This window comes from Barbus barbus (assembly GCF_936440315.1).
Source record: "Barbus barbus genome assembly, chromosome: 4".
NCBI classification, from domain to species: Eukaryota; Metazoa; Chordata; class Actinopteri; order Cypriniformes; family Cyprinidae; genus Barbus; species Barbus barbus.
This window is the reverse complement of record NC_136732.1, coordinates 1,591,176-1,617,682: the sequence shown is the minus strand read 5'-3', so window position 1 is coordinate 1,617,682 and position 26,507 is coordinate 1,591,176. Positions and strand designations below refer to the sequence as shown.

General features: G+C 37.2%; 1 protein-coding gene across 1 annotated transcript; it reads left to right on the top strand.

The window, feature by feature from the left end:
• Window positions 1-5,316: 5,316 nt before the first annotated feature.
• LOC306866696 (uncharacterized protein) lies at window positions 5,317-20,931 on the top strand. Its single transcript, XM_079411978.1, has 4 exons — window positions 5,317-6,119; window positions 14,713-16,280; window positions 18,695-18,812; window positions 20,804-20,931. Exons 1-3 carry the CDS (start codon window positions 5,492-5,494, stop codon window positions 18,785-18,787), a joined length of 2,289 nt encoding a protein of 762 aa, XP_079268104.1. The 5' UTR covers window positions 5,317-5,491; the 3' UTR covers window positions 18,788-18,812; window positions 20,804-20,931.
• The last annotated feature ends 5,576 nt before the right edge of the window (window positions 20,932-26,507 follow it).

Genomic DNA, 26,507 nt, shown 5'->3' with positions numbered 1-26,507 from the left:
ATCGTGGGCGGAGCTATATTCAGCTCGGCCGTGACTCTCTAATATGCAAGTTATTGTGTGTGGAGAGCCTCGCTGGGCATGAATATATTTTTATGCTCTGTGGAGAGAGGCTTGCGAGTTTTCTCTCCCAGGGTTTTTAGCACCTAGAGTGGTTATGAGGAATGTCTCTTCCTGTGTTAAGCCAGAGTGCAGCTGTCTGCTGATGGTTATTCTCCAGCCCGGCTTACTTAGTTAAGGAGCCATATTCCAGAACAAAGTTGGGTTCCCCTTGGCACAAGTTCTCCCAATTAAGCGCTGAAGTCTTTGCTTAGGATCTGCTATTTGAGGATAGCTGTGTTCCAGCTTGGAGACTGCTTCCCTTTATTTTTAGGATTAAATAGTGGTCTCCGTGAGCCCCTTGCATGGACTGTGCTGTCTCCCCTTCGGGCTTTTACGTAGATGGCCCACTTCTGTGGTCTGGGCTATCTTCAGCCTTATCTAAGTAACTGATATTTGAGGATAGCTGTGTCCAGCCTTCTAGTGTTATGGCCTCAGCTTACATCAGGCTTTGATCACTGACTATGATGTTTATGTGTTCGCTCTTTAGCGAATCATTTACTAATGATCCGGATCTCCTTCTTGTGAGCTTCTTGTCAATAACACGGTGCTTCACTAGCCTAATGTGGGACTGACATTGATTGGGGACCTCCTCAGTATAATCATCTGAGGGTGGTTATATTCCAGCCATTATGGCAGGTCGGGCTTACTTGAATATAGCTATCTGAGGCTAGCTGTCTTTTACTGCAGTTACGGTGAGCCCTCTTATGGAGTGGTCCCCTTTCCTAGAACCTAGCTATCTGAGGATAGCTATCTGCTTAGTGTTTGAAGTAGCGGTCTCTTGAGCCCTGACCTACACAATGCTATCTCCCCTGCTAGGATTGTAAGTAGATAGCCCACTCTTTGTAGTCTGAGTTAGGGCTGCACGATTCTTGCTAAAATGTGAATCACAATTTTTCTCCATGGGAATTGAGATCACGATTCTCTTACACGATTCTCATTTTTTCAACCAAAATGTATTGCACTCAAGTACAACCCCCCCCCCAAAAAAAAAAAAAAAAAAAAAAAAACCCACAGAACATTCAGTATAATAAAGTGCTGGAGTAACAAAAAGTTGTTGAACATAAGAGAACATTAACAATAATAAATAAAAATATTCACATTCACACGGGGCGTCGGCGTCAACGCCTCTTGTTTACTTTGAATGGAGTGACGTCAAGTGTTGCCGAACTGAATTGTGGGTCCCTCGTGTCGCACGCGGCAGAAGTTGAAAACTTTTGAACTTTAAGCGCCAACGCAGACGTCAACCAATCAGATCGCCTTATGCAAATACCCTAGCGCAGACGCTAGCCAATCCAGTTCATAAAGCACCAGAAAAGTATGTGATTGGCTGTTATCACTATGATGTCGCGTCAGCACCAGAGCCGTTGAGAAACAGAGTTGTGACACTCCCATAGGCTTCCATAGGAACTGAGGAATGTGGAAGTAAAGCGTGTCATGGAGCAGCCAATAGTTCCAAACAACCCATAGTTTCAGCATTGAAGCCCATTCATTTCAGTGCTTCTCAAGCACAGTCGCCAGAAAGTTGAGGAAAATACAGCATTTTTGCCATTTTAACCCATTAGTTTACCTCTCGGAAATCTGACCAGTAGTTGTATTTTATGAAACACGTTATAGTTAATGTTTATTTTTAGATAATAGGCAGTATATGCTATATTTGCAGTTAGATAACGTGAGAAACACCTTAATAGCGATCATAACCAGATACTAGTTGATGCTAGTTGTTTTACGTCTTTCTGTAATCTTTCTCTCCCTGAAGGATGTCAAATGAATTTGAAGACTGCCAAGGAACACAATTTGCCCTCTCCCTGGATATATTATATAATAAAATATTTTGATGAATACAGTTGGTTGCCTTTTTTATTTTGAAGTATTTGCAAAACTTAAATTTACATTTTTTTCATTTACATTTAGCCAAAGCGACTTACAATGTAGAAGCAAACAGACCAACGAAACAGCAACAAAATACAAGTCTCAGTTAGTCTAGCACAGTTCACATAGCTATGAGTTTTTTCTATAAATATAAATAAATAGAATAGAATGGGTAAGTGCTAGTATTAATTAGTCAGATGGTGGCGAAAAATATGTCTTTAGATGTTTTTTTTTTAAATGGCTAAAACCATTTGTAGCATTTTTCTAGCATTCATTGATATTCACTTGTGTATGCATATTGTATCTTATATTTGAACATACAGTAATATTGTATTAAAATGTGAATAATAGATGACCATAGATGAAGATATATATATATATATTAATACAATAACACATTTTGCATACTGATTAGATTTCTTATACTCTTTAAATAATCATAATTAATTTCATCATTGGTCTGCACATCCACAGGAATAAGTGTAACACAAAAACACATAAAGTCATGCCTCAAGTCTCCAATCTTTATTAAGCAGTTTACACTATTTATACTTTGCATACAAAGAAATGTAACCGCCTTATCCTGTATGCTGCATTGTACTATGTTTGTACTCCTTCATAGATAAACAAGAAAAACCCATTAATATTATTTCCATTAAACTCCACAGACAAACGTTGTTACGTTGTTGTTGTCTGACCCAATTAATCCCATTCAAACCTATGGACAGCACGGAGTTGTTTGGAACTATTGAGAGCTCCATGAACCACGTGACCGCGCGGCGGCGAGATCAAAGCGTGTCGCAACTCTGTTTCTCAACGGCTCTGGTCAGCACCAAGCTTCAGACACGCCCTCCGTCAAGCGTTGTTGCTGACGTCCCGTTGAAGTGTTTTGTTACTGTGTGAGTGTGACCAATAACGCGTGAATGCAGGGAAATACACGGAAGTGAATCGCCGTCATTTAGAAATGAGATCGCATTTATGTATGAATCGAGATCGCAATTTTTTTTCCAGATTAATCGTGCAGCCCTATTCTGAGTAGTTTCAGGCGGTCCCCCTTCCGGTATCCCTTCCTAGGTACATAGCTATCTGAGGATATCTGTGTGTTAGCGCGGTGACTGTTCCCCTTCCTAGGGTTTTTAAGTAGCGGTCTCCTTGAGCCCTTGCCTACACAATGCTATCTCCCCTGCTAGGGTTGTAAGTAGATAGCCCACTCTCTGTGGTCTGGGCAGCTTCGCAGGAAGGCAATCTATGCTATGACTGAAAAGGCCTCATTCAGGACGGTGACGAGTCCGCTTACAGACAAGAGGTTAAGGAGCTGGCTGTCTGGTGCAGTCTTAGCAACTTGGAGCTTAACCCCCTGGGGTCTGAGGGTGTTTTGGGGGCCTGGAGAAGTTTCGACATGCCCTGACATTTGTGCTTTTTTCAGTTGCTTATAAAAATATAAATGGCTAAAGTCTAATAACACTGTAAACAACACCAGACCCAACAATGCAGATGACCTGAAGGCCGCTATCAAAGCAACCTGGGCTTCCATACCACCTCAGCAGTGCCACAAACTGATCACCTCCATGCCACGCTGCATTGAGGCAGTAATTAAAGCAAAAGTAGCCTCTACCAAGTATTGAGTACATATACAGTAAATGAACATACTTTCCAGAAGGCCGTCAATTCACTAAAAAAAAATGTTTTATTGGTCTTATGAAGTATTCTAATTTGTTGAAAGGAATTGGTGGGTTTTTGTTAAATGTGAGCCTAAATCATCACAATAAAAAAAAAAACCAAAGACTTAAACTACTTCAGTCTGTGCATTGAATTTATTTAATACACAAGTTTCACAATTTGAGTTGAATTACTGAAATAAATGAACTTTTCCACGACATTCTAATTTATTGAGATGCACCTGTATATTTACAATGTTGTTACTGTGAATATATTTGGTAAGTCAGTAGTCACTGAATACATTATTGTTACAATTAATGTTATTATTGGTGATATACTTGCTGGATAGATGAATTAGAATAGTGCAAAAAGACAGATATTCATTTTCATTAGGTGTCCAAGGACAGAAGGTGCTGGAACCCTATTGTGTCTGTACTGTTTTTTATTATTAGTATATATCCAGTTTTAGGCAAGGCATATAATTATTCCACCAATAATAAATATAGCTGCAAGCAGCGATGGCGGGCCCAAGCTGTCAGTGCAAACACCACCCCGGTGGCATCAGGAAAACTGTGCCCAGTGGACCCATGCATTTACAGTAACCCTCTTGCAGTCTGGTTTTAAGGGATACGGCAATTAAAGGGTTAATCCAAACCATCAACACACAAACACACAGAACAATATGGCTTCCTAATCATCCCCATATACTGATTGGCTTCATCACTCTGTCTCCTCTCCACCTGTAGCTGGTGTGTGGTGGGCGTTCTGGTGCACTATGGCTGCCGTCACATCATCCAGGTGGATGCTGCACACTGGTGGTGGATGAGGAGATTCCCCCCCTTCCTTGTAAAGCGCTTTGAGTACCCAGAAAAGCGCTATATAAATGTAACAAATTATTATTATTATATAAAACTTTAGTAACACTTTACAATAAGGTTTTAGTTTTTAACATCAACTACATTGACATGATAATTAATAGATGGGTGACTTCTCCATTTGTTGACGTGACATGATTAGTTTCAGATGGTAAATATATATTATGTTGGGTGTCCATATTAGAGATAATCACCATGTTTAGAATTAAAAATGATTTTGTTTCTGTATTTTAAAATATGATTTATATTAAGATATTTTAATGACAGTATATTTATTGAACAAAAATGTATTATTTTATTTATCAAAATAAGCAGAAAATAGTACAAACTTTGCTAAAGTGATTGTTTTGAACAAGTATTTACTTAGACATTATTTAAAAAAACATTATTTTAGCTGAAGTATTTGTCACCACCTGATACATTTATACGATTTTTAAACAAAATAAACAGCTTGAATTATTTATTTTCACACAAAATATGTTGCACCATTAATGTTCAACGTTTATACATTTATACAACGCAATTATACATTTTAGGCGCAGTGAATAGCACATTGTTTCTTAAGGTGGGCCCCATTGTACCCTACTGGTGGATTTCTCAAGACACAACCAGTTTCTTATTACAGTAGACTACTATTTCTACTATCTTGCTGCCTTTAGTTGTCATCTAACAATATTATGCAATGCTGATTGCTGAATGAATACAAATTGCTAGGCGTTTCTCTCGTATTATTTTCCTCCTCTCAGAGCTTCACTCCAGTCCAGCGGGTGGCGCTAAAACACATTCGTTTGTTTTCCAAACACTATTAAACCTCAGAGGAAGAAGTTCAGTTTCACCATGCTCTCTGTTGTTCTGTCAGGAAGCTGCCTTCATACAAATTGCTAGAAATGTTGTTTCTGTAAACAGAGGAATACAGATTTTGAATCAGGTCAGTAAACCTGTAATATTCTGATCATCACAGTCGTGACTAAGTTTTGAAGCAAGCAGGAATGTCTGGAGGAGAATCATCTGAACTGAGATCTGCTGCTGAGAAGATGGTGTTTGTTAAAGAAGAGAGTGAGGAGAACATGAGTGAACCAGAAACCTGCAGAATAAAACATGAGGAACCAGAAACGGAACCAGAACCGAAGATAATAAAACACGAGGAACCAGAAACGGAACCAGAACCGAAGATAATAAAACATGAGGAACCAGAAACCTGCAGAAAAAAACATGAGGAACCAGAAACGGAACCAGAACCCTGCAGAATAAAACACGAGGAACCAGAACCGAGGAGAATAAAACATGAGGAACCAGAAACCTGCAGAAAAAAACATGAGGAACCAGAAACGGAACCAGAACCGAGGAGAATAAAACACGAGGAACCAGAACCGAAGATAATAAAATATGAGGAACCAGAAACCTGCAGAAAAAAACATGAGGAACCAGAAACGGAACCAGAACCGAGGAGAATAAAACACGAGGAACCAGAACCGGAACCAGAACCGAGGAGAATAAAACACGAGGAACCAGAACCGGAACCAGAACCGAGGAGAATAAAACACGAGGAACCAGAACCGAAGATAATAAAACATGAGGAACCAGAACTCTGGAGAATAAAACAGGAGGATCATGAAGGTTGGTCTTTATTCTTCATTAATAATGATTGTTGTACATTAGGTTTACAATAATTTAACAGGGTGCCTGCAGATCCCTGAAAACTTACATTCCACCTATTTATCATTAAAATGTCTTAAATCCACATTTTAAAGGTCTTAAAAATGCGATGGACCTGGCGACGAGAAGTTTATTTTATTTTCTCTCGTTGTTTGTTTAAATCGTAAAACTGTTGTATGTGAGACAGATTCACTTTGTGTTTACAGTAGTGTGATCTCAAACATTTTGGGGGCACCTATTTTCTTGCTGTTTTCCACCTAAAAATAATTAAGGGTTTTTGCATAAAAGTCAGTGGAGTCATGCTTAAATTTGATGTATATGCATGGACATAATCCATTATAGCTCATGTATCATGCAGTTTTATAATAATTATTTAATACATTTAATTTAAATATATATATATCCTCTTAAGACCCTGCGGCCTCATATGAGGACATTATATTTTAGTGAATTTCTCTGGGACTATACATGGCACAGTTTTAAGTCTGGGTGTCCTGTACAGAGCACATTCGGGGCTTTTTCAGAGATACCAAATGATTGGATGTTTCACTATGACCACTCCCTCTACTTGGTCTTCAAAATGTCTGAAATTAATTTAGTGACACTCATATGGAAATATGACTTAAATATATACTTAAATCTGTCTAATTTTTAAATTGTGTGTCATAAATCAACATCTCAGGAAAATGTTATGGGGTTTCATACATGTCCTCGTATGAGGACACCGGAACTAAAAGCATGTTTATTTACGCATTTTGGGAGACATTACAAATTAATAGGGAAATAAATTATATTTCAATATTCTATTAAATATTATATATTATTATGAAAAGCTGGTCAATTGTTACTCCCATTGTTACACTTCTTTTTTCATTACATGTTGCCCCAAAAACTTAATATAAACATTATTATGCAAATTAGATTTAGTTTATAGATACATTATATATAATGAGAAAACACGTTTATGGCCATTTTACACACATTTTGCATAAAGAAAAAAGGTATATCAAATAATTCTGTTATAACATAGTTGAGAATCAACTTTATACAAAGTTTGGTTAAATAAATAAATAATCTTAAACTAAAAATGTATTGGTGATTTTAAAAATCTATTGTTTTTGCCCATGCATGTTCATTCATGTCTTTTTAGTTTTTCCCGATGTCCTCAACCGAGGACATAGCATAACTTATGAATGAAATATTATATTTTTTTACATTATTCTAAATGCTCTAAACAATTTAAAGACATGAAAAAAACAAATTCTTTCCTAAAACTTGTTTTCTCGGGTCTTTAAGAGGATATATATGGGCCATTCTACAGAATTGGTGCAAAGGCAGAGTTGGAAACATCTTGAAATTTTTTTGTTTTTTCCCACAAATTTTGCATGTATGCAAATTGTATAATATCCAAGGTACGCTTTTCTAGTAATTCTCATATTGTATTTTCAGAAAATGCTGGAATATTTTCCTTCTCCCCAAATTTGTCACTACCGAAACACAATATTAAATAATTTATTAAGAAGGCTTATAATGACCTATTAAGATTTTGTTTACATCTACCTTATAAATATATATTTTTTCTATTTTTTTTTAAATATTTTTACAGGTTAAATCAATAAAGATTATAATTTTAATAATATTTTAATTGTAATTTATGAGATTTAATGTATTTTGAACACAATCTTTCTTTGTAGAAGGCATAAAGTTTATCGTACTGATTTCAAAGTTAAGGATTCATTAGTTTGAATATGCATTGAACCAAACACTATCATAACATCTTAGTTGACAATTCAATATACTTTATTTTTGACAAAACATCCCATGTTACGGTAGTGACCACAATACTTAGTTTGCCATGGCTGAATCAGACTGTCCACATTTTATGTTAATATAAATAACTATGATGCACATATGCAGTCAGTACATATAGCAGACACACATCTGACAGTAAATATCTTATAAGAACACCTAGAGCTATTCTATATCTTGAGGTGCAAGTGAGAAGAGGTATGTTCATAGATTTTTCTTCCTAAAAAAAAACAACAACTTACAAAATGAGTCATTCAGATAAATCTCCAGAACCACTGAACTGTGTGTGTTTACATAAAACATTAATTTCAGAATAATTTTCCTTTGTTCTAAGGAGTATTCAACAGTTTTGCAAATTACAACTTTTTACATGTTGCTTTGAACAGGTTGATCTAGACATGCGATTGTGTGAGTGAGTGAGTGAGTGTGTGTGTGAGAGAGAGAGAGAGAGAGAGAGAGAGAAAGTTTAACTTTTTCAACAGTTTCACTTTACACACACTGCTTCGAATACTGCTGGGTTGATCTGGACATGCCTACTCGTGACTTCTTCCGGGGGACAGATTAAGGTGATGGCCTTGTCTATCGTGTACCAGATCTTTGTTTTAAATCTTGTGATGGTTTCCTTCTTCCCTGCTGATACTCGACTATTGTCATCTCGGCTTAGAAAATGTTTGACTATGTTCATGTTATTTTGTTTGTGATTGCTCTGATAGGTGAACCCAAGACATTGGTGGTTTTCAGACTTGTTGAACACTTTGTGGGAGATACAAACACATTTTCTTATCATAGAGACAAGTTTGTATTTTGTAAGAAGCCCGTTTGTGAAAGCTCTTCTGAGTGAATGTTTCTCTTTATAACTTGCAGACTTGTATTTATTCTGTATTTGGTGTATAAGTGTGTTGTGAAAAAGAAGAGTCTTTCTGACTTGTTTGGGAAGTCTGTGCTTCTTTACATCCTTCGTCCTTGGAGAACATTGGTCTCGTGTCAACTTCTGCCTCAACCTTTGATATCGCTTTCTATATTTGTCTTCTCTCCTCTGGATTTCTTTGATCTTCTGTTCTAACTTCTGACATTTTCTATAGTTACTGATTTTTGCTCGTTTTCTCCCTTTTCCCCCAGTGTGTATGTGCACTGGTGTCTGATCACCCTCACTGGAAGTGCTAGGTGGTGTGGAAGCCCTGCAAAATGTCTCCAGCTCTTTTTGTATTTTCACCATCATCCTGTGTCTTTTCTGTCTTTTCCTCCATGCTTTTCTGACATGTCTTTGCTCCCTGTCAGATAATTCACTGATACTCTTCAACTTTCCTTCTTCCCTTCGTTTCTTATATCTTTCTCTTTCTTTCCTTAAGTATTCCTCGTACTTCACTGGGTCTTCCCTCATCCTTTGTTTGTATTCGCTCTGTCTCTCTGCTGTAGTTTTTCTATTTTTTTTAGGCATGTTGGTGTTTTATGTCATTCTCCCTGACAAGTTAATCATAGAAATGAACATTACTGACAACAACCTTACACCTAAGCTAGTATCATGGACTGCAACCTTAAGTAATTGTAACCTCATCACATTACAGAATTTTAACAGAATCTCGCATACTAAAACACTACTAAAACATACTACAGTAGTAATTATTTGCATAACTGTACTAAAATGTAGTTTATTCCTCCAAATAAAGGATTATGTGTTCCCTTTTTTCACTACCAAAACAATAATGTCACAACCGAAACTTCAAGACATGTTTCGGTTGTGACTGTTTTGGTAGTGACAATTTTAGATACTTTTGAGCCTAGCTCGAAGATGCTAATCAGCACATGGTTAGCAATCACTGGTCAGAACAGTTGAACACATATAACAACTAAATTTTATGGAATAACATCCAAAAACGTTTTCTGAGTAGCAGAAAAAATGAGTTTGGTAGTGACATTCCTTAAAGTTACACACAGATTTTTAGACTTTAGAACACATTTACCTCAAAATGATGGGATCAAATCTACTCACCATATAGCACATTAGAGAGAAGGACACAGGAATATTTCCTGATCAAAAATGTAGGGGTGTGGTTAAAATCAGTCTCAGCCAATGGACTACAACATTCACTGTTTTGGTAGTGACATGAAAATGCAGGACACGTTTTTTTAGATAAAGTTTCATGATTTAAAAATAAAATAAATATTTTTTTTAAGTTCATTTAAAAAAAAAAAATATTTTTTTAAAACAAGAATGGAAAAATTTTCAATATAATTTTCACAAGTTGAAATTTAGGGGTTAGGGTTTGGGACAGCCACCTCCTAATTGAAAGTAGCCCATAAATGATGATTTTATATATATAAAGCTTGCTGATATCTTAAATATTATTGTGGGTTTCAATAGATAATTGAAGGATCTTAGTAAACATCTAAGATTTTAATAATTAAATGCTTTTCAAATGTGTTTTTTGGATGAGGGACAGCAGTTTGCATCAATTCTGTGGAATGGCCCATATATATATATATATATATATATATATATATATATATAATATGTGGATGAATAAAGTAAATGACTTCTAAATGCATCTGAGATCAGAGGGTAAAACATTTCTTTTGTATTTTTTTTTAAAGTTATACAGACAACAATGATCCAGTTCACAGATCCATGAATCTTCACTTTGTGAAGAAACAATACATGTTCATAGACTGAACAAGTAATACACATAGGGCTGTGCAATTAATCGAAGTTCAGTTTTGATTTTGATTTTCGGCCTCCAACGATTATGAAAACACAATAATCAAGATAAAACGATTATTGTGCCCCATTCCGCCCCCTTTCCAGAGCTGCGCTTTTGTTCCTCCATAAAAGCTCAACTCAGGCTCTTAAAGTGACAGCGGGCTAATATTCCTGCTGCCGACTGTGTGCTTAACATTAATCAAATAACAAAAGACAAAGACAAAATTTACCAGATTTATTACTATGATTAAATTCTTGTCTGAGCCTATGAATCAGGAATTGAGTATGTTTATTGATTATTGCATTTAATTTTAAGTTTATATTCTCTTAATTTTGTGTTTCTTCTGTTGGGTTATTTATATTGATGTCTTGAAGTTGTTTAATTTTCTGTTCCAAATCGGTTTTTTTTTTGTAAACGGAGTTTACAACTATTTTCCCTCTTAGTACTGCTTTTCCTGTTTCCCACAGAAGAGAGGGAGACAATACAGGGGTGTCATTCATGTCTAGAAAGAATGCCCACTCTCTTTTCACCTCCAGTCACTCTATCTCGTTAATCTAACGTGGACTCCATTCCTGCAAGCCAAACTCGATGAGTATTACCTCCTATACATTACCTGTTGTACTTACCTCCTGTTCTCCGTCCCGTTGTCTCCCTGTGTCCAGATTGTTCCTCTCCGTGGTCAGTTTCTCAGTCGCCCCGATCCTCATCGGCTGCTCCGCTCCTCACTCCTGGAAAGCACAAAGACAACACTCATTTCCTTCCCCATTGGCATCCCAAGCCTCTTCTAAGCGGACTCTCACCTATCATCCCCAGCCGCACTCATCCACTGCAAATAAAGTCACTGTGTGTTACACTTACCTTTGTGTCCGGCTGCGTCCTTAACAGAAGATCGGACCAACACCGTTGACACGATGAGCTCACCGGATCTCTTCCAAGAGCTTGTGGATTCGCTGAAGAGGTTCCTCACACAGTCTGCGGCTCCATCACCACCCTCCACTCCGCCAGTTCCGCCAAACGCCAGTTCTCCTTCGCCAGTGATGTTCGCCAGTTCCATGGCCCGACCAGCGCCCTACTCTGGTGAGCCCGAGGAATGCAATGGTTTCCTAATGCAGTGTTCGCTTACGATCGATCTTCACCCTCAGATGTTCACCACGGAGCAATCAAAGATAGCGTTTGTGATCACCTCCCTCTCCGGACCAGCGCTGAAATGGGCAGAGACGATCATGACTCAGGCCAGCCCCGCTACTCAATCCTTCGCCCAGTTCACAGCCCATTTCCGAGAAGTATTCAGTCACTCTCCTGGGGATTCCTCTGTGGGCGAACAACTGTATCAGCTGCGACAGGGCTCTACGACCATCCACTAGTATTCCCTCAAATTCCGTACCCTCGCGGCCGCGAGCGGATGGAACGAACCCTCCTTATTGACTGCTTTCCGCCAAGGCTTAGATCCACCAGTCCGCCTTCAGCTCGCCGCCTATGATGACACCTACGGGCTTGAGAAGTTCATTCAATTGGCCATTCGCTGCTCGAATAGGATGCATGCATGCCGTTCCGACTCCATGGCTTCCCCCATCTCAAGCCCTCCTTCCTCCTTCCAACCTGCGACCAGGGACCAGCCCAAGCCCATGCTCACCGACTCCTACCGCCTAACACCGGCAGAAAGATGGAGACGTTTGCAGGGGGGCATCTGGGAAGACTACGGCCCCGAAGAACGCTCATGGGTTCCTAGAGAGGATGTTCTTGACCCGACGCTCCTGGAAGAATTTCATGCCACTCACCCAGAACTCCCAGCCACACGGGGTCGGGGCAGACCACCACGACGCCGGGGTCGGCCCTCAGGAGTGGGCCGTGGAGAGGGGGGTACTGTAACAGCACAGCCAGGCTCTCCACCCAGCCAATTACCACGATCCACGTCACCTGAGTTCTGATCACACGCACCTGCACCCCATCACCATCATCACCCAGAACCACACAAAAGCACTCACCTCCAGTCACTCTATCTCGTTAATCCAACGTGGACTCCATTCCTGCAAGCCAAACTCGATGAGTATTACCTCCTATACATTACCTGTTGTACTTACCTCCTGTTCTCCGTCCCGTTGTCTCCCTGTGTCCAGATTGTTCCTCTCCGTGGTCAGTTTCTCAGTCGCCCCGATCCTCATCGGCTGCTCCGCTCCTCACTCCTGGAAAGCACAAAGACAACACTCAGTTCCTTCCCCATTGGCATCCCAAGCCTCTTCTAAGCAGACTCCCACCTCTCATCCAGCCACACTCATCCACTGCACGATCTCTGCAAATAAAGTCACTGTGTGTTACACTTACCTTTGTGTCCGGCTGCGTCCTTAACAATAACAGTGGTATTATGAATAAATTAGATTTTTTTTTTTTATTATTAAAATGCAAACTCCTCTTTGTTTTGTATTATATTAAGGAGAGAATAAATGATTGTACTTTGATTTAATTTGATTTTGATCTGCATCTGATAGATGTGTTTCTTGCAAAAGGCTTATGTCCGCTTGTAGTTTATTTAAATGATTTAAGACTTTGACCTTCTTTGCATGAGAACCAATTCCACCAACATGTATGTATAGGTGTTAGTGTATATATTTATGGAGTTACGACTGTATGTACATGTGTGTGCGTAACATGTTAATGTTGCTGGCAGACGAAAAAACTGAAGAAACACAAATGACCGTGTGTATGAAGCAAAACAACATCAACAGTAGCAACAACAACAATACAAGGAACATTAAATACTGACACAGTGTGAAACAATGATATTATGTTGGGGAGGGGGGGGCGAGACCAAGGTGCAACATGAGAGCTAATTTCATGACTTAAAATGTGGTAAAGAGAGCGAGAGAGAGGAACTGGGGATCTAGGAAAGGGTGATCTATTTTTAAATTCATGAACAACAGTCACTAATTTGGAAATGAGAGTGAAGAGTTCAGAAGAGCCAGAAGGTAATGTCTTTATCACGGTATAACTGTCCATTTATGTAAAGTTTGTCCACAGTGATGGTTGCCTTTTTTCCTTCATTCATCATTTGTTTTCGGATTGGGAAGAGATGTTTTCGACACTCGAGAATGTCCTTTGGATATTGATTATTGAGTCCGTAGTTTGTGCCTTTGCGTTATCTGCCTTGCCTCTGAACCAGTTCTTTTTGTTTATAATGTTCGAATTTTGCGATCACTGGACGTGGGCGATTGTTGCTGTTCTGGGATCTGATCCGATGCACGCGGTGAAAAGTGATGTCCTGTACAGTTTCAGATGGTAATTTGAGCTGTTTTATCATGAAGTCCTTAACGGATTTCTCTAGGTCGTCTGGGGTTTGTTCCGGAATGCCTGTGAAAACTAAATTGTCCCTCACGCTTCGCGATTTTTAAGTCCAGAATGCTCTCTTTCATGGCTTTGTTTTGTGCAACAATGGAGGTGAGTTGAGCGGTAAGAGTGTGAACGGAGTCCTTTAGAATATTATTTTCTTTGGTAAGAGTGTCTATCTGTTCTTGGCTGAATTCTAAGCTGTCGTAGTTCTTAAAAGTCCTTGTGTACATTAGCGCAATCCTTGCATCAAGTCCGGAAAGTTTGTTTTCAATGGAGAGTAGAATGTGGCTTACCTCTGTGCAGCACAGCGGTTTAGGTGATGTGGGTGGTGTTGTACCTGTACTGGATAGTGAATCGGGACAGGGTCTTTTGAAGTTTAGAGTGAGGTTGCCTATCATTTATTTTTTTGTTGTCATCTGGTTTGTCCTTGTTCATGGTGCTGTAGACTGTTGTAATTTGTGTCTATATATATACCTTAAGGCAATCCAGGTTGCAAAGCGTTGTAGTTCAATTTTGAAATGGAAGAAAAATGCAAAACAGTGTATGTAATGTAATGACTCAGTGATATGTAATTGTTTTAAGTGTTTTTGGTTTGGTTGTTGTGTAAATCTGCGTTGAAATTTATTGCATTGCTGCCCATTTTGGGAGTCTTTTCTGGTTAAATAATGGTTAAATAAAAATGTCCCACTTGATTTTCATCACTTTAATGTTTTCATTTTTAGGCCTGATGAAAGTGAAAGAACAAGATCTGAATGAAATGGAGGAGAAGCATCAGGATCAGAAAGATCATGATGTCACCACTGGAGAAACATCAGGGAGTTTCTCCAAAACTGAAAACATTTGCTCACAAAGCAGCATTCAAACAACAGAAGTCAAAAAGCCTTTCAGCTGCTCTGAGTGCGGAAACGGTTTCACACGCAAACGAAGCCTTAAATATCACATGTTCACGCATACGGGAAAAAAGCCTTTCACCTGCTCTCAGTGTGGAAAGGCATTCAATCGCAAGAAATACCTAAAGAATCACATGAGTGCTCACAGTGGAATAAAGCCTTTCAGCTGCTCTGAGTGTGGAAACACTTTCAAACAGAAAAAAAGTCTTAAGGCGCATATGCATATTCATACTTTAGACAAGCAATCAACCTGTCCTCAGTGTGGAAAGACTTTTACGTGTAAAGAAAGCCTGACAAAGCACCTGTTAATTCATGCTGTAATAAAACCTTTCAGCTGCCCTCAATGTGGAAAGAGTTTCACACAGGAAAGAAATCTTAAGGCGCATATGCATATTCATACTTTAGACAAGCAATCAACCTGTCCTCAGTGTGGAAAGACTTTTATGCGTGAAGGAAGCCTGAAGGAGCACATGTTAATTCATACTGGAATAAAGCCTTTCAGCTGCTCTGAATGTGGAAGTTCTTTCACACGCAAACGAAGCCTTAAATATCACATGTCCATGCATACGGGAAAAAAGCCTTTCACCTGCTCTCAGTGTGGAAAGGCATTCAATCGCGAGAAATACCTTAAGAATCACATGAGTACTCACAGTGGAATAAAGCCTTTCACCTGCTCTGAGTGTGGGAACACTTTCAAACAGAAAAAAAGCCTTGACGCACACTTGATGATTGTTCATGCTGGAATAATCCCTTTCACCTGCTCTGAATGTGGAAATACTTTCAAACAGAAAAAAAGCCTTGACGCACACGTGATGATTGTTCATGCTGGAAAAAGGCCTTTCACCTGCTCTGAATGTGGAAATACTTTCACACGCAAACGAAGCCTTAACAATCACATGTTAATTCATACGGGAAAAAGACCTTTCACCTGCTCTCAGTGTGGAAAGAGTTTCACACAGGAAAGAAGTCTTAAGGCGCATATGCATATTCATACTTTAGACAGGCAATCAACCTGTCCTCAGTGTGGAAAGACTTTTACGTGTAAAGGAAACCTGACGAAGCACCTGTTAATTCATGCTGTAATAAAACCTTTCAGCTGCTCTGAGTGTGGAAAGGGTTTCATATGTGAAAGCCAACTTAAATATCACATGAAAATTCATACTGGAATAAAACCTTTCAGCTGCCCTCAATGTGGAAAGAGTTTCACACAGGAAAGAAATCTTAAGGCACATATGCATATTCATACTTTAGACAAGCAATCAACCTGTCCTCAGTGTGGAAAGACTTTTACGTGTAAAGGAAACCTGACGAAGCACCTGTTAATTCATGCTGGAATAAAACCTTTCAGCTGCTCTCACTGTGGAAAGAGTTTTAGTGAGAAAAGACACTTTAATGTGCATGTAAGTAAACACACTTCAGAATAGTCTTTCATCTGCCCTTAGTGTAGAAACACTTTCACTTGTAAAGGAAGCCTTGAGAGTCGAATGATAATTCAACCTGGTGAAAAGTCTTTGGCAACACTTTATTTCGATAGTCCACTTTTGACATTCAACTAACAGTAAGTAACTTTGTAACTACGTGTCAACTAGCAGTCATTAGAGTATTAGTAGACTGTCTGCTTAATATCTTCTAACACTTTATTTTGATGGGTCCACAACAGACTTGAAAGTTTCTCATAGTCAGTATGTTGTATATGTTAATTCTACTAAGCCTACACCTAACCTAATAGTCTACTACTACTACTAGACTAAGAGTTAGTAGACATGTAGTTGCAAAATAATGAAAATTAGTTGACATGTAGTTACAAAGTTACTATCAAAGTGTACTATCAAAATAAAGTGTAACCAAGCCTTTTACTTGCTCTCAGTGTGGAAAGGGTTTCACTTGTAAAGGATTTAATAGTCTCTTGGGAATTCACACTGAAGTAATTAATTTTAATATCATTAAAATACTTGAAGTATGCAGTGTTAATTTTGACAGCAAATTTTGACTTAAATGCCATTTAGTCAAATTTTAGTCATCTGAATTTTTTTAGTCAACTACATGTAAGATTTTAGTTCACAAAATTTACAGTCGATTTAGTCAAATCTAATGGCAATATTTAAATTGTAATGCATTAAGCGTTTCTCAAAAATGGTCAAAATGAATTACTTCTGGAGAAAACATCTATAAATCTATGCTATGATTAAAGTGCTCTATTGTGACATTGAAAGTATACTGAAAGCCAACGGTGGCTTATGTAGTCCTTTTAAAATTCAAAGAGGTATAAGACCAGGCTGTGCCTTTTCAGGCATGCTGTATTCGATAGCTTTAGAACCCATGTTAAATAGAATTAGAGTAGAGTTAGATGGTTTTAAATGTGAAAACTTCTTTCCACCGATAAAATTGTCAGCATATGCTGATTATACAATTAGTGGGCAGAATAGTTGACATTTTTAATAGTTATGGAACATTTTCTTCTGCAAAAGTAAATTAGGCCCAAACTGCAGCATGCTTAGTTGGACAATGGAAAGAGGAGAAAATGGTTTTGCCAGGCGGAATGAGCTGGTCCCAGTGTGGTTTAAAATACCTTGCAATCTTCCTAGACGATGAATCAACCAATCAGAAAAACTGGGAGAATGTGTGAAAACGTTGAGGGAAGATTAGAAAGGTGGAAATGGCTATTGCCTAAAATGTCTTTTAGGGGAAGGGCTCTAATTATTAATAAACTGGTAGCCTCCTCGCTGTGGCACAGATTATCGGTTTTAGAGCCTCCTTTTGAGATTCTTGAAAAAATAAAGTACCTAGGGCTGTGTTATATCTTTTAAAAGAAGGTGGTCAAGGCATTGTAGACCTTAAGAGTAGAAAAGCAGCCTTTAGGTTACAGTTTGTTCAGAAATTTTTATACAAGTCAAATGTATCATTGACTGGATTGACTTTTTGCCTTTTAAGTAAAGTTGGTGGGTGGGGTTTGGGATTTTCTGGACGGACTGCACTAAATTCGATTTGAGGTATAGTTCTCCTTTTTCTGAAAGCATGAGATCCTTGCCCTACAAGTCTTTACATTGGTTTTTAGAAGAACCTCTGATTAACGGTGCACGTGATGATTCAACACCTTGGTTAAAACAGGTTTTGATGACATGCTTAGATTGTGAAAATGAAGAGCCTAATGGAGGTGGCTGGTAAGACTCTGGACAATAATATTGCCTTTGCACAGAAACTGGGCATAAGATCAACAAGGACAATTAATCTTCTGTTAAAAAAAAAGAGACATTGAGTGAAGAAGACTGGAATGTTTTATCATTACAAACTGTCACGAATGCAATGGATCACTTTCCAAGTGTGGTGATACCCAAGGCTGTTTTATAAATGGAGAAATCTTCAGCCACCCCAAAGATTTCAAGAGACGTTGTTTTTGATTCAATGGGGGGCATGAGTCTATATCAAGTGTGTGAAAAAGTGATAAATTTGTGGTTTTCCCAAACATGAGTTTATTAAAGTTAGTTCACCCAAAAATGAAAATTAGCCCATGTTTTACTCACCCTCAAAGCATCCTAGGTGTATATGATGTTCTATACGATATGAAGTGGGGGGAAATAATTGATGTTGCTAGGTGATTTTGCTTTGGAACCTTCAGAAAACTTTGAATTAGTTTTTCTCGAAATGGTCATTGCTGACTTTATCGATTCCAACGGTTGTAGCTCAGTCTTTTTTTCTTTTCTTTTGTCCGATTCCAACAACTTCTATATTATTTTGAAGGTCTTTTAATGGAGAATGTAACTGATGTAATACATTTTTGAAGATTTGCTCATTGTGACTCATTTTGCCAGCACAGGTCTCAAATAAGGACAAACTACAACGTGTGGTCTTTCAAATGTTGAAGATGATATTAAGACTTTTTGGGGTTCCATTTATAAGCCACCATTGACTAAAAAATTAGGAGATCTTCAGTGGTGAGTATTACATGGCATTATTGCAGTCAATGCTTTTATTTCAATATTGAATCCAACTGTGCAAGATAAATACCCTTTTTGTATTGACGGAGAAACAATCTTTCACTGTTTCACTGCATTGTGCGAGACAGATCTCTTTTTGTTTTATTGGAAACTATTTTCTTGTTGATAAGGTGTTCACAATGACTGTTTATTTTTGGTTTTAAATATTGTAAAAACAAATATAAAAGGACGGTTTTTAAACAAAACTAATATATATTGCCAATTTATATATATTAGCAGAAGATACAAGATCCTTTATGACTCCGACTGTGTAGTTGAATTGGTTTTTAAAGGGCTCATAAAAGCAAGGATAAGGCATGATTTTACTTTGTGTCTTATCTATAGCTGCATTCCCATCCACCTATTTTTAATACGCATTTTGGAAAATCACATAAAAAAAACGCTGGATGGAAACTCCAAGATGCGCATAAATTCTAAAAATGCGCATAAAAAACTTACGCTCACATTTGAGTAAGATAATTTTTTTATCCGATGAGAAAAAATGTGCATAAACTACGATGGAAACAGATTTGTATAAGTATTGGAGCAGTTGCCTCTCAGGTCTTTCTAAGTGATCAGCTGTGTCCTGTTGCATTAATTCTTCAGATATTAAAAGCAGGGAATGTGTCGTATCAGCTATATCCATTACTTCTGTATTCTGAATCTTGCATTCGATGATGATACACAAACCAGGATGAAGATGAGGGAGCTGACTTTGAGAGAAAAGCAAGCAATTTAGATGCTAAAAGAAAAGAGGAATTCAGTTAGAGCTCAAGCAAAAACAAAGGGCATGGAGAAATCAAGAGTTTGGAGACCACCAGCAACAACGACCTGATCGGCTGAGAAAACAACAGTAGTTGATGACAGACAAATCATAAAAGCTGTGAAAATGAACCCTAAAAGACGTGTCTGTAAAATCACCAACAACTTCCAGAAAGCTGGGGTGATGCTCTGACAATCTACTGTCCTCAGGAGACTTTGACACAGAATTACAGATGCTACACAGCAAGATGCAAACCTCTGACCAGCACCAAACATAGAAAGACAAGATTAGAGTTTGCAGAAAAGCACAAAGGTGAGCCAGAAGAGTTTTGGAACTGTGTTTATGGACCGATGAGACAAAGATGAACCTTTATCTAAGTGATGGGAACTTCTTAGCTGGTAAAACATCTGTGTTGAATCACACAATAATAAAATGTGACATTCTGTAGTTTTGTCTCATATTCATCTTTTAATCATATTTGTAAATGTCTTGACTCCACAGCCAACAGAGCAATTTTGTTTACTGTTCCAATACTTCTATATTCAGACATAACACAAATTACACACGTTCACCTGCTGTCTCTCAGGCTGTGGCACGTCCACACGTATCTCGCAGCCAGTGCTGCTGTCTGCCCCTCTTCTAGTACCTTGTAGAGCGATTGCTTCTGTCTGTTCCTGTCTGTCGTGCTGCTGAGAGATTTGCGATTGTAGCTCTGTGTAGCTTCGCTAAAAATGTCCTGTGGTAATCCTGTGGTACTGCAGCAGTACTACATAAATTTACCACACAACAAATGAGCAGAGCTAAATATGACATGATTACCACAGCGCTTTCTGTTGTACAGTATCACAAGAATGTACCATTAGATGTCGTACATGGTTTTTCGAGAAGCATCTCGCTGCAGCCTACAAGATCCAGGGGGCGTGGTTCGATCCAGATCCAACTCCTCCCACCTTACATATACCTAAACCTACAAATTATATTTCTAAGATATGAAATATAGTCCAGTATGTTTATATATATATATATATATATATATATATATATATGTACACAAAATAATAAATTATTATAATTAAACATGGCAATGGCGACTCTCAGATTTTGAACGGTGACGTCAAGCCTTTCTCAACTGCGAACCAGACAGTTTGTAAAATGTTACATTTCTGATTATTTTATTTTTCCGAAGAAAACACATTCGAAACAGGTCTATCGAGTGACACTGACAATGGTAATTCTCCGAGGAAGTAATCGTCAATTGGCCCGCTGCGAGAAACCAGACTTCTCAGTTCATCGCCAGAATCGTGTATTTTGCTGGTGAGTAGATTAAGTGCTTCTGCTGTACTTTTATGTGCATATGTTATGCTAACAGTGTTGTATTTGTCAGTTTAATTTACCACGCGATCACATATCACTATTTAGATGAGATAGAAACAAGTATCAATATAAGGAAACTTGATTTAAACCGACTGGAAATAACATCCCAGCTAACCATAATACGTGTTTGTTACGTAACTGCAACGTAATTTGACGACCGAACTTTCGTTGTTAGTTAGTTAGTTACGTTGTGACAACCGGAAAAGTGAAATTCCCGGATACGTTGCTACAACGTAACTTCGTGACGTTGCCAGTTAGTAATCACGATGTTGTGACAACGTCGTGTGCTGGTACAAAGTTGGTCATTTTCAGGGCGGACAGTTTGTGTCCTCATTTGCCCAATAAAGACGAAATAATTTATGAATGATGGAAGCATACTCAAAATTAGGCAACTCCAGCTCATTTATTTTGTTTTTGAAAACAGTACATATTAAAATTATATTATAATTATTTTGTATATATTAATATTATATTGTTTGAACGAAGAAAGAAATGGACCACTAGGAACGTAGAACTGTCCAGGCGAGAACTACTCCATTTCTACAGGTAGGCCTACTGGCAGGCGATCCTAAAGAAACAACAGAACAACAGGTTAGTCGTTTTCATTTGAACTCTTAGATAAGAGTTAAGTGTTACAAGGCAATTCTTAAAAAAAGTGAAACACGAAGGCATAAGAATCTACTGAAAATGTGCCACGTAAGATAAGGCAAGGCAAGTTTATTTATATAGCACATTTCATACACAGTGGTAATTCAAAGTGCTTTACATAAAAGAAAGTGAATAGTCATTAAAATAATAATCGCAGCAATAAAAACAAGGAATTAAAAATAATAAAAACAAGGGATTTTAAAATGATATAGAAATTAATTTAAAACAACCAGTGATCCTCAACGATGTCAGAACGTCCTTATTACTAACTGGCAACGTCACTTTAGCAAAAAGCTAATGTTTTCTGTTATATTAAGCACAAACGTATTAGGTATGATAACGGCTGAATGGAGCACAACCTGAATTAATAACTCTGCCTTAACCCCGCAGAAACAGCGAAACAAATCATAAATGGCTCCAAGGGAGTGATTGCTGATTGGCTGTGTTATTTGCCGCCAAGTATCTAATCAAATAACGTTTCATTCTAACGACTGACTTTGTCTTTTTTTTCCCATTAAGTGTTTTTCCCCCTCAGGGAAACGGTTTCTTTATTCAGGAATAGTAGACCAATTTTTATCCTCTCAAAGATAAAGGTAAGTTTGATTTTGATCTGAGCTTGTATCTCTTGTGGGTAGGCTAACTGCAGTGATGATATACGATGGTTTCTGATTAAATGCTGCATATTGTGAGGAAACTATAGGCTTTAGGTGACATAAGTGACAAAGATTTAGCAAATTAAATCGATAGGATAATATTAGGTTTATTGATATTAATTAAACACATACCTACTAATGAAATCTCTACTCGTGCAATAATTCCAAAAAGAAAGAGAAGCATCTTAATTCAAAACGTATTCAAGACACATTGCTGTGACATTTATTTAGTAACACCAACATAGCAGGAAATTCCTGGATAAAAAATATTTAGCCGTTGAATATGTAAAAGTAGAAACTTACATAATTGTACATATTAATACAGAACTTTTACATATTTACTAAAAAAGTACATGGTACAGAATTTTAGCATTAATTTAAAATGTTTATTTAAACCAATTTATTTAAATGTATATGTAAAAGTGCACAGAGATGGAATTATGAGGAATTTATAGATTTTATTTACTAGGAATTAGGAGGAATTACTTATATTGGGTTTTGCCCAATAATTAAGGTGCAACGTCTGGCAGATAACCTATTAAATGGTGTAAAGTTTTTGTTTTTTATTATTGCTTTATTCAATTTCTGTATATTTCTGCTGAGGGGCACAGGTAAATATGACATTTATTATAATGGGATTATGTGAAGATTGTTTTAAGTTCACTTAAATTAGAAGTTATTTCTAAAGTCTAATAAATGTTCAAATTGAAAGCTCTTAATAATGTAAAGTTGAATGGCAATGGTTAAATATTGGGGGATTTTTTTTTTTTTATATATATAGGGAAATCAGTATTAATTGATATCAGTGATACTGGCCTTCAGTCATAAAAAGATGCCATTAAACAAATATAAAAAATGTATGTTCTTTGTACATTCATTGGAAGATTGAATGTGAAATTATTGCAATATAAAAGTATATTTAAAAATTGTAATGTTAGGTGGGATTAATCAATTTAATTTCAGAAACAAAATGTGTGATTTAATTAGTAAATTTTTTTAATCGATTGATAGCACTAGTAATAATATTATATTGTTTTTACGACACCCAGACGAAGGCGAGTTAGCCGCAATGCGTCCGGCGCACAAATGTGTTGTTTTTACATTTTAAAGCCATGTGAATAAAAGCTTTTTATTATATTTGTTTTCACACTACTTGAGTGCCTTGGATTTATGAATATTTATTTTTTGTTACTTTTGATCAAATAAATGCAGCCTTGGTGAGCATAAGAGATTTATTTCAAAATCATTAATAGATGTAATGTTTCCAAACCTTTGACAGGTACTTTAATAATAACAATTCTATTCATACTTTTATTGTATTATATTTATTATTATCATGTTTATTAAATGCTGCTTTTTATTTTTACAGGACGATATTATTATTATTAAAAGTTAAGATATATCTGTTAATGTCATAAATATATATTTTTTAAATAATAAGTGCCGGGGGCGTGGTCAGATTTTCTATCTAGCTGATCACATGCCGGTGGGTTGAGCAGTGAATGCAAATACGATTGAATTGGTTGCACTGTAGAGCACTGTAAGATTGGCTGTATTAAGGTTTAATTAGTGGTTTCATTGACAAATAGTGCCAAAGTCTAGGGCAAAGACTTTTTATGACATTAAATTTAATAAACAAATGTAAATTTAAGACCTTTTAAGGACCCACGGGGGCCCTGGGACCAGGATTTAAAATTACTCGTCTAACAACACTCTTGTTGTGTGATTTGTTAATCTTCATTTTAAACTCTATTTTAAAAATATCAAGGAAGTGTCATGCCCCCCTGAAATAACCAAATACTCACCACTCTCTTTCTGAAATCAGAGTCTTTAAGGCGGTGGTCAAGTGCCTCAAACTCATCTTTGGTCTGCGCTATATAGCTACTATTTATAACATTTTCATTTGCACGGATATTCAAAAAGAGAGCAAAGAACATTTACATTATCAAAGAGTATTTTCACTGACTTCAGGCTAGCGCATATTTAATCTCTCAAGAAACTGTTCTAATCAATGAAGATGTCTATACTGTGTTTTGTGATCACCCTTAAGTCATTCTAAATATAGTTTACAGATGTTGAATGCAAACTAGACATTTTACCATCGTTTATATGCTCTGCCACAGGGACAGAATGGCATATGGGAGATTCATCAGCATCTGCAAACATGATAAAAACCACAGTTGTCAACTTTAACCTTGGAAAATATAATAATGGGACAAATTCACAAAAGAGTTACGCCACTTTTGCATGTGGTATTTCATATTTTGCCTGATTTGCGCAATTATTTTAGTCAATTTGGCTATTAAATTGCGGTGGTTATGAACACCAAAGATGTCACTATCAGTGGGCCCATTTATTCTTAGAGAATTCACCTCAGTGTTTGATTAAATCATTTATTCAATTCTACCTTTAGGTAAATCATGTGATGAGTCGAAACTGAATGCTCACAGGTGGGATTTTGGGAAGAATCTTTGACTTTGTCTATTTGAGCATACAAAGACAAAAAGGGAAAAAATTACTTGTAATTGCAAAAAATATACGTTATGTATTCATGGCACAGTGCTATAATGTTTGAAATGTTTCTACTAATGTACTTGGTTTATGTTGGGGTGGGTTTGGAAGTTTTGCCTCTGGTGCTGTATCAAAGAAATGTAAAATAACAGTTTTGTTTTAGTGAGGGAAATCTTTATTTTAAACATTCATTTTAAAGAATTTGTTTAGTTATTTTAATAAGAATACAAATATAATGATACCTTTGTTTGGCCTTTTCTCACCAATTGTTGCTTTTTTTTAGGAAATGTTCCATCTGAATAGCATGCACAATGTTAATTTACTTTCAGCTGCATTTGACTTGAATTACAAAATTGCTGTAACAGCAAAATTAGGCTTTTGTTGAATGGAATTTACAATGGTACCTTGATGCTTTCTTTTGATTGGGGGTGCGTGTCTCATCTAAATAGATCACACATTATCAATGTGCAATTAGCAATGTATTCTTTGAAAGTTGATAATGATCTGAATTTTTCTGTTTCACTTTCAGAAGATCTTAATGGACTACACAATACTCAATACTCATAAGGCTGAATGTAATACATTGCATACCATCGCTGCTGTCATCATATCTGACAGGTGTTTTTATGTTGATGTCAGCCTCACTCTCTACAGCTGCTTTGCACCACTTGAGGGCCTTCTCAAAATTGTCTGAAAATATAAAGCCAATGGTAAAGCAAAAACATAATCATAATGTACAATCAGATAATTAAATGTATCCTCAAATAAATTAAACATTACCAGTATTTGCAAATACACAGATTTTCCTGGAAATCCAGTTGTCTTCATCTGGAATTTCTTCCTTTTTTGCTCTTTTAGTTGGGTTTGAAGGTGGCCAGTAGCTGTATTGTTGCTAGCATGTGTAGTAAGTGACATTTTTTAAATATTATATACATTTCTTGATTTTAATGTTTTGATCAGGATTATATTGCTGATGCGGAAGGTTAGAAAAATGTTTTTGCACCCCATTTTTCTGGTATGTCCAGCACTGGGCTACAATGCCAACTGTTGACTCCTCCGTGAATTCAACGATGAAATACATTCTAAGGAAGAGATGAGGAAGGTCAGTAATTTACTAAAAACATTGCTTATTGCATCTCAAAGAATATGCACATTTGTTAAAGTTCTCTTACATTATGAAAGATTTACTGCTGATGTAAGATGGCCATAAATGTCACAGTGTCATCTTTTTCAATCTTGATTGCTCTCTTTTCAATTAGTTTTTTTGGGATCCACCTCATTGTTGTTTGTTTTTTGTTGTAGTTATACACCCCCAGAAGAAATGAGTGACAGGGCTCCATGAACAATGGTGCAGGATTATGATATATCCTGCAAAGAACATGTCCATTTTTCTCCTCATCATTGGTGATCTCGCAGCCATTGTCATCATCTAGGATGAATGCTCTATCCTTACTCTTCTTTGTTTGTCTGTCTTTGTTGTTTTCAACTGTGGATGTCTTTCGTCTTTCCTCAATCCTGTTGGCAATCTGGCTAAGAGGGTGTGTTCCACTTCGTACCATCTTCTTGACTGAATGCACTGCAGTTGTCCAGACCATTGAATTGTACAGCATCATCAGTGATGTGGAGCGTTGAGTGGATGTTGTACACTATAAACTCATTCCCATAGAGCTCTCGTCCTCTACTGACAAAGTAGCTCAGCAAGCT

Bases quoted from the DNA above. Each gene is read 5' to 3' on its own strand.
- LOC306866696 (XM_079411978.1), top strand. From the start codon at position 5,492: ATGTCTGGAGGAGAATCATCTGAACTGAGATCTGCTGCTGAGAAGATG. The intron at 6,120-14,712 runs GTTGGTCTTTAT...TTTCATTTTTAG, and splicing joins AAAACAGGAGGATCATGAAG to GCCTGATGAAAGTGAAAGAA. The intron at 16,281-18,694 runs GTAAGTAAACAC...TTGCCAGCACAG, and splicing joins AAAGACACTTTAATGTGCAT to GTCTCAAATAAGGACAAACT.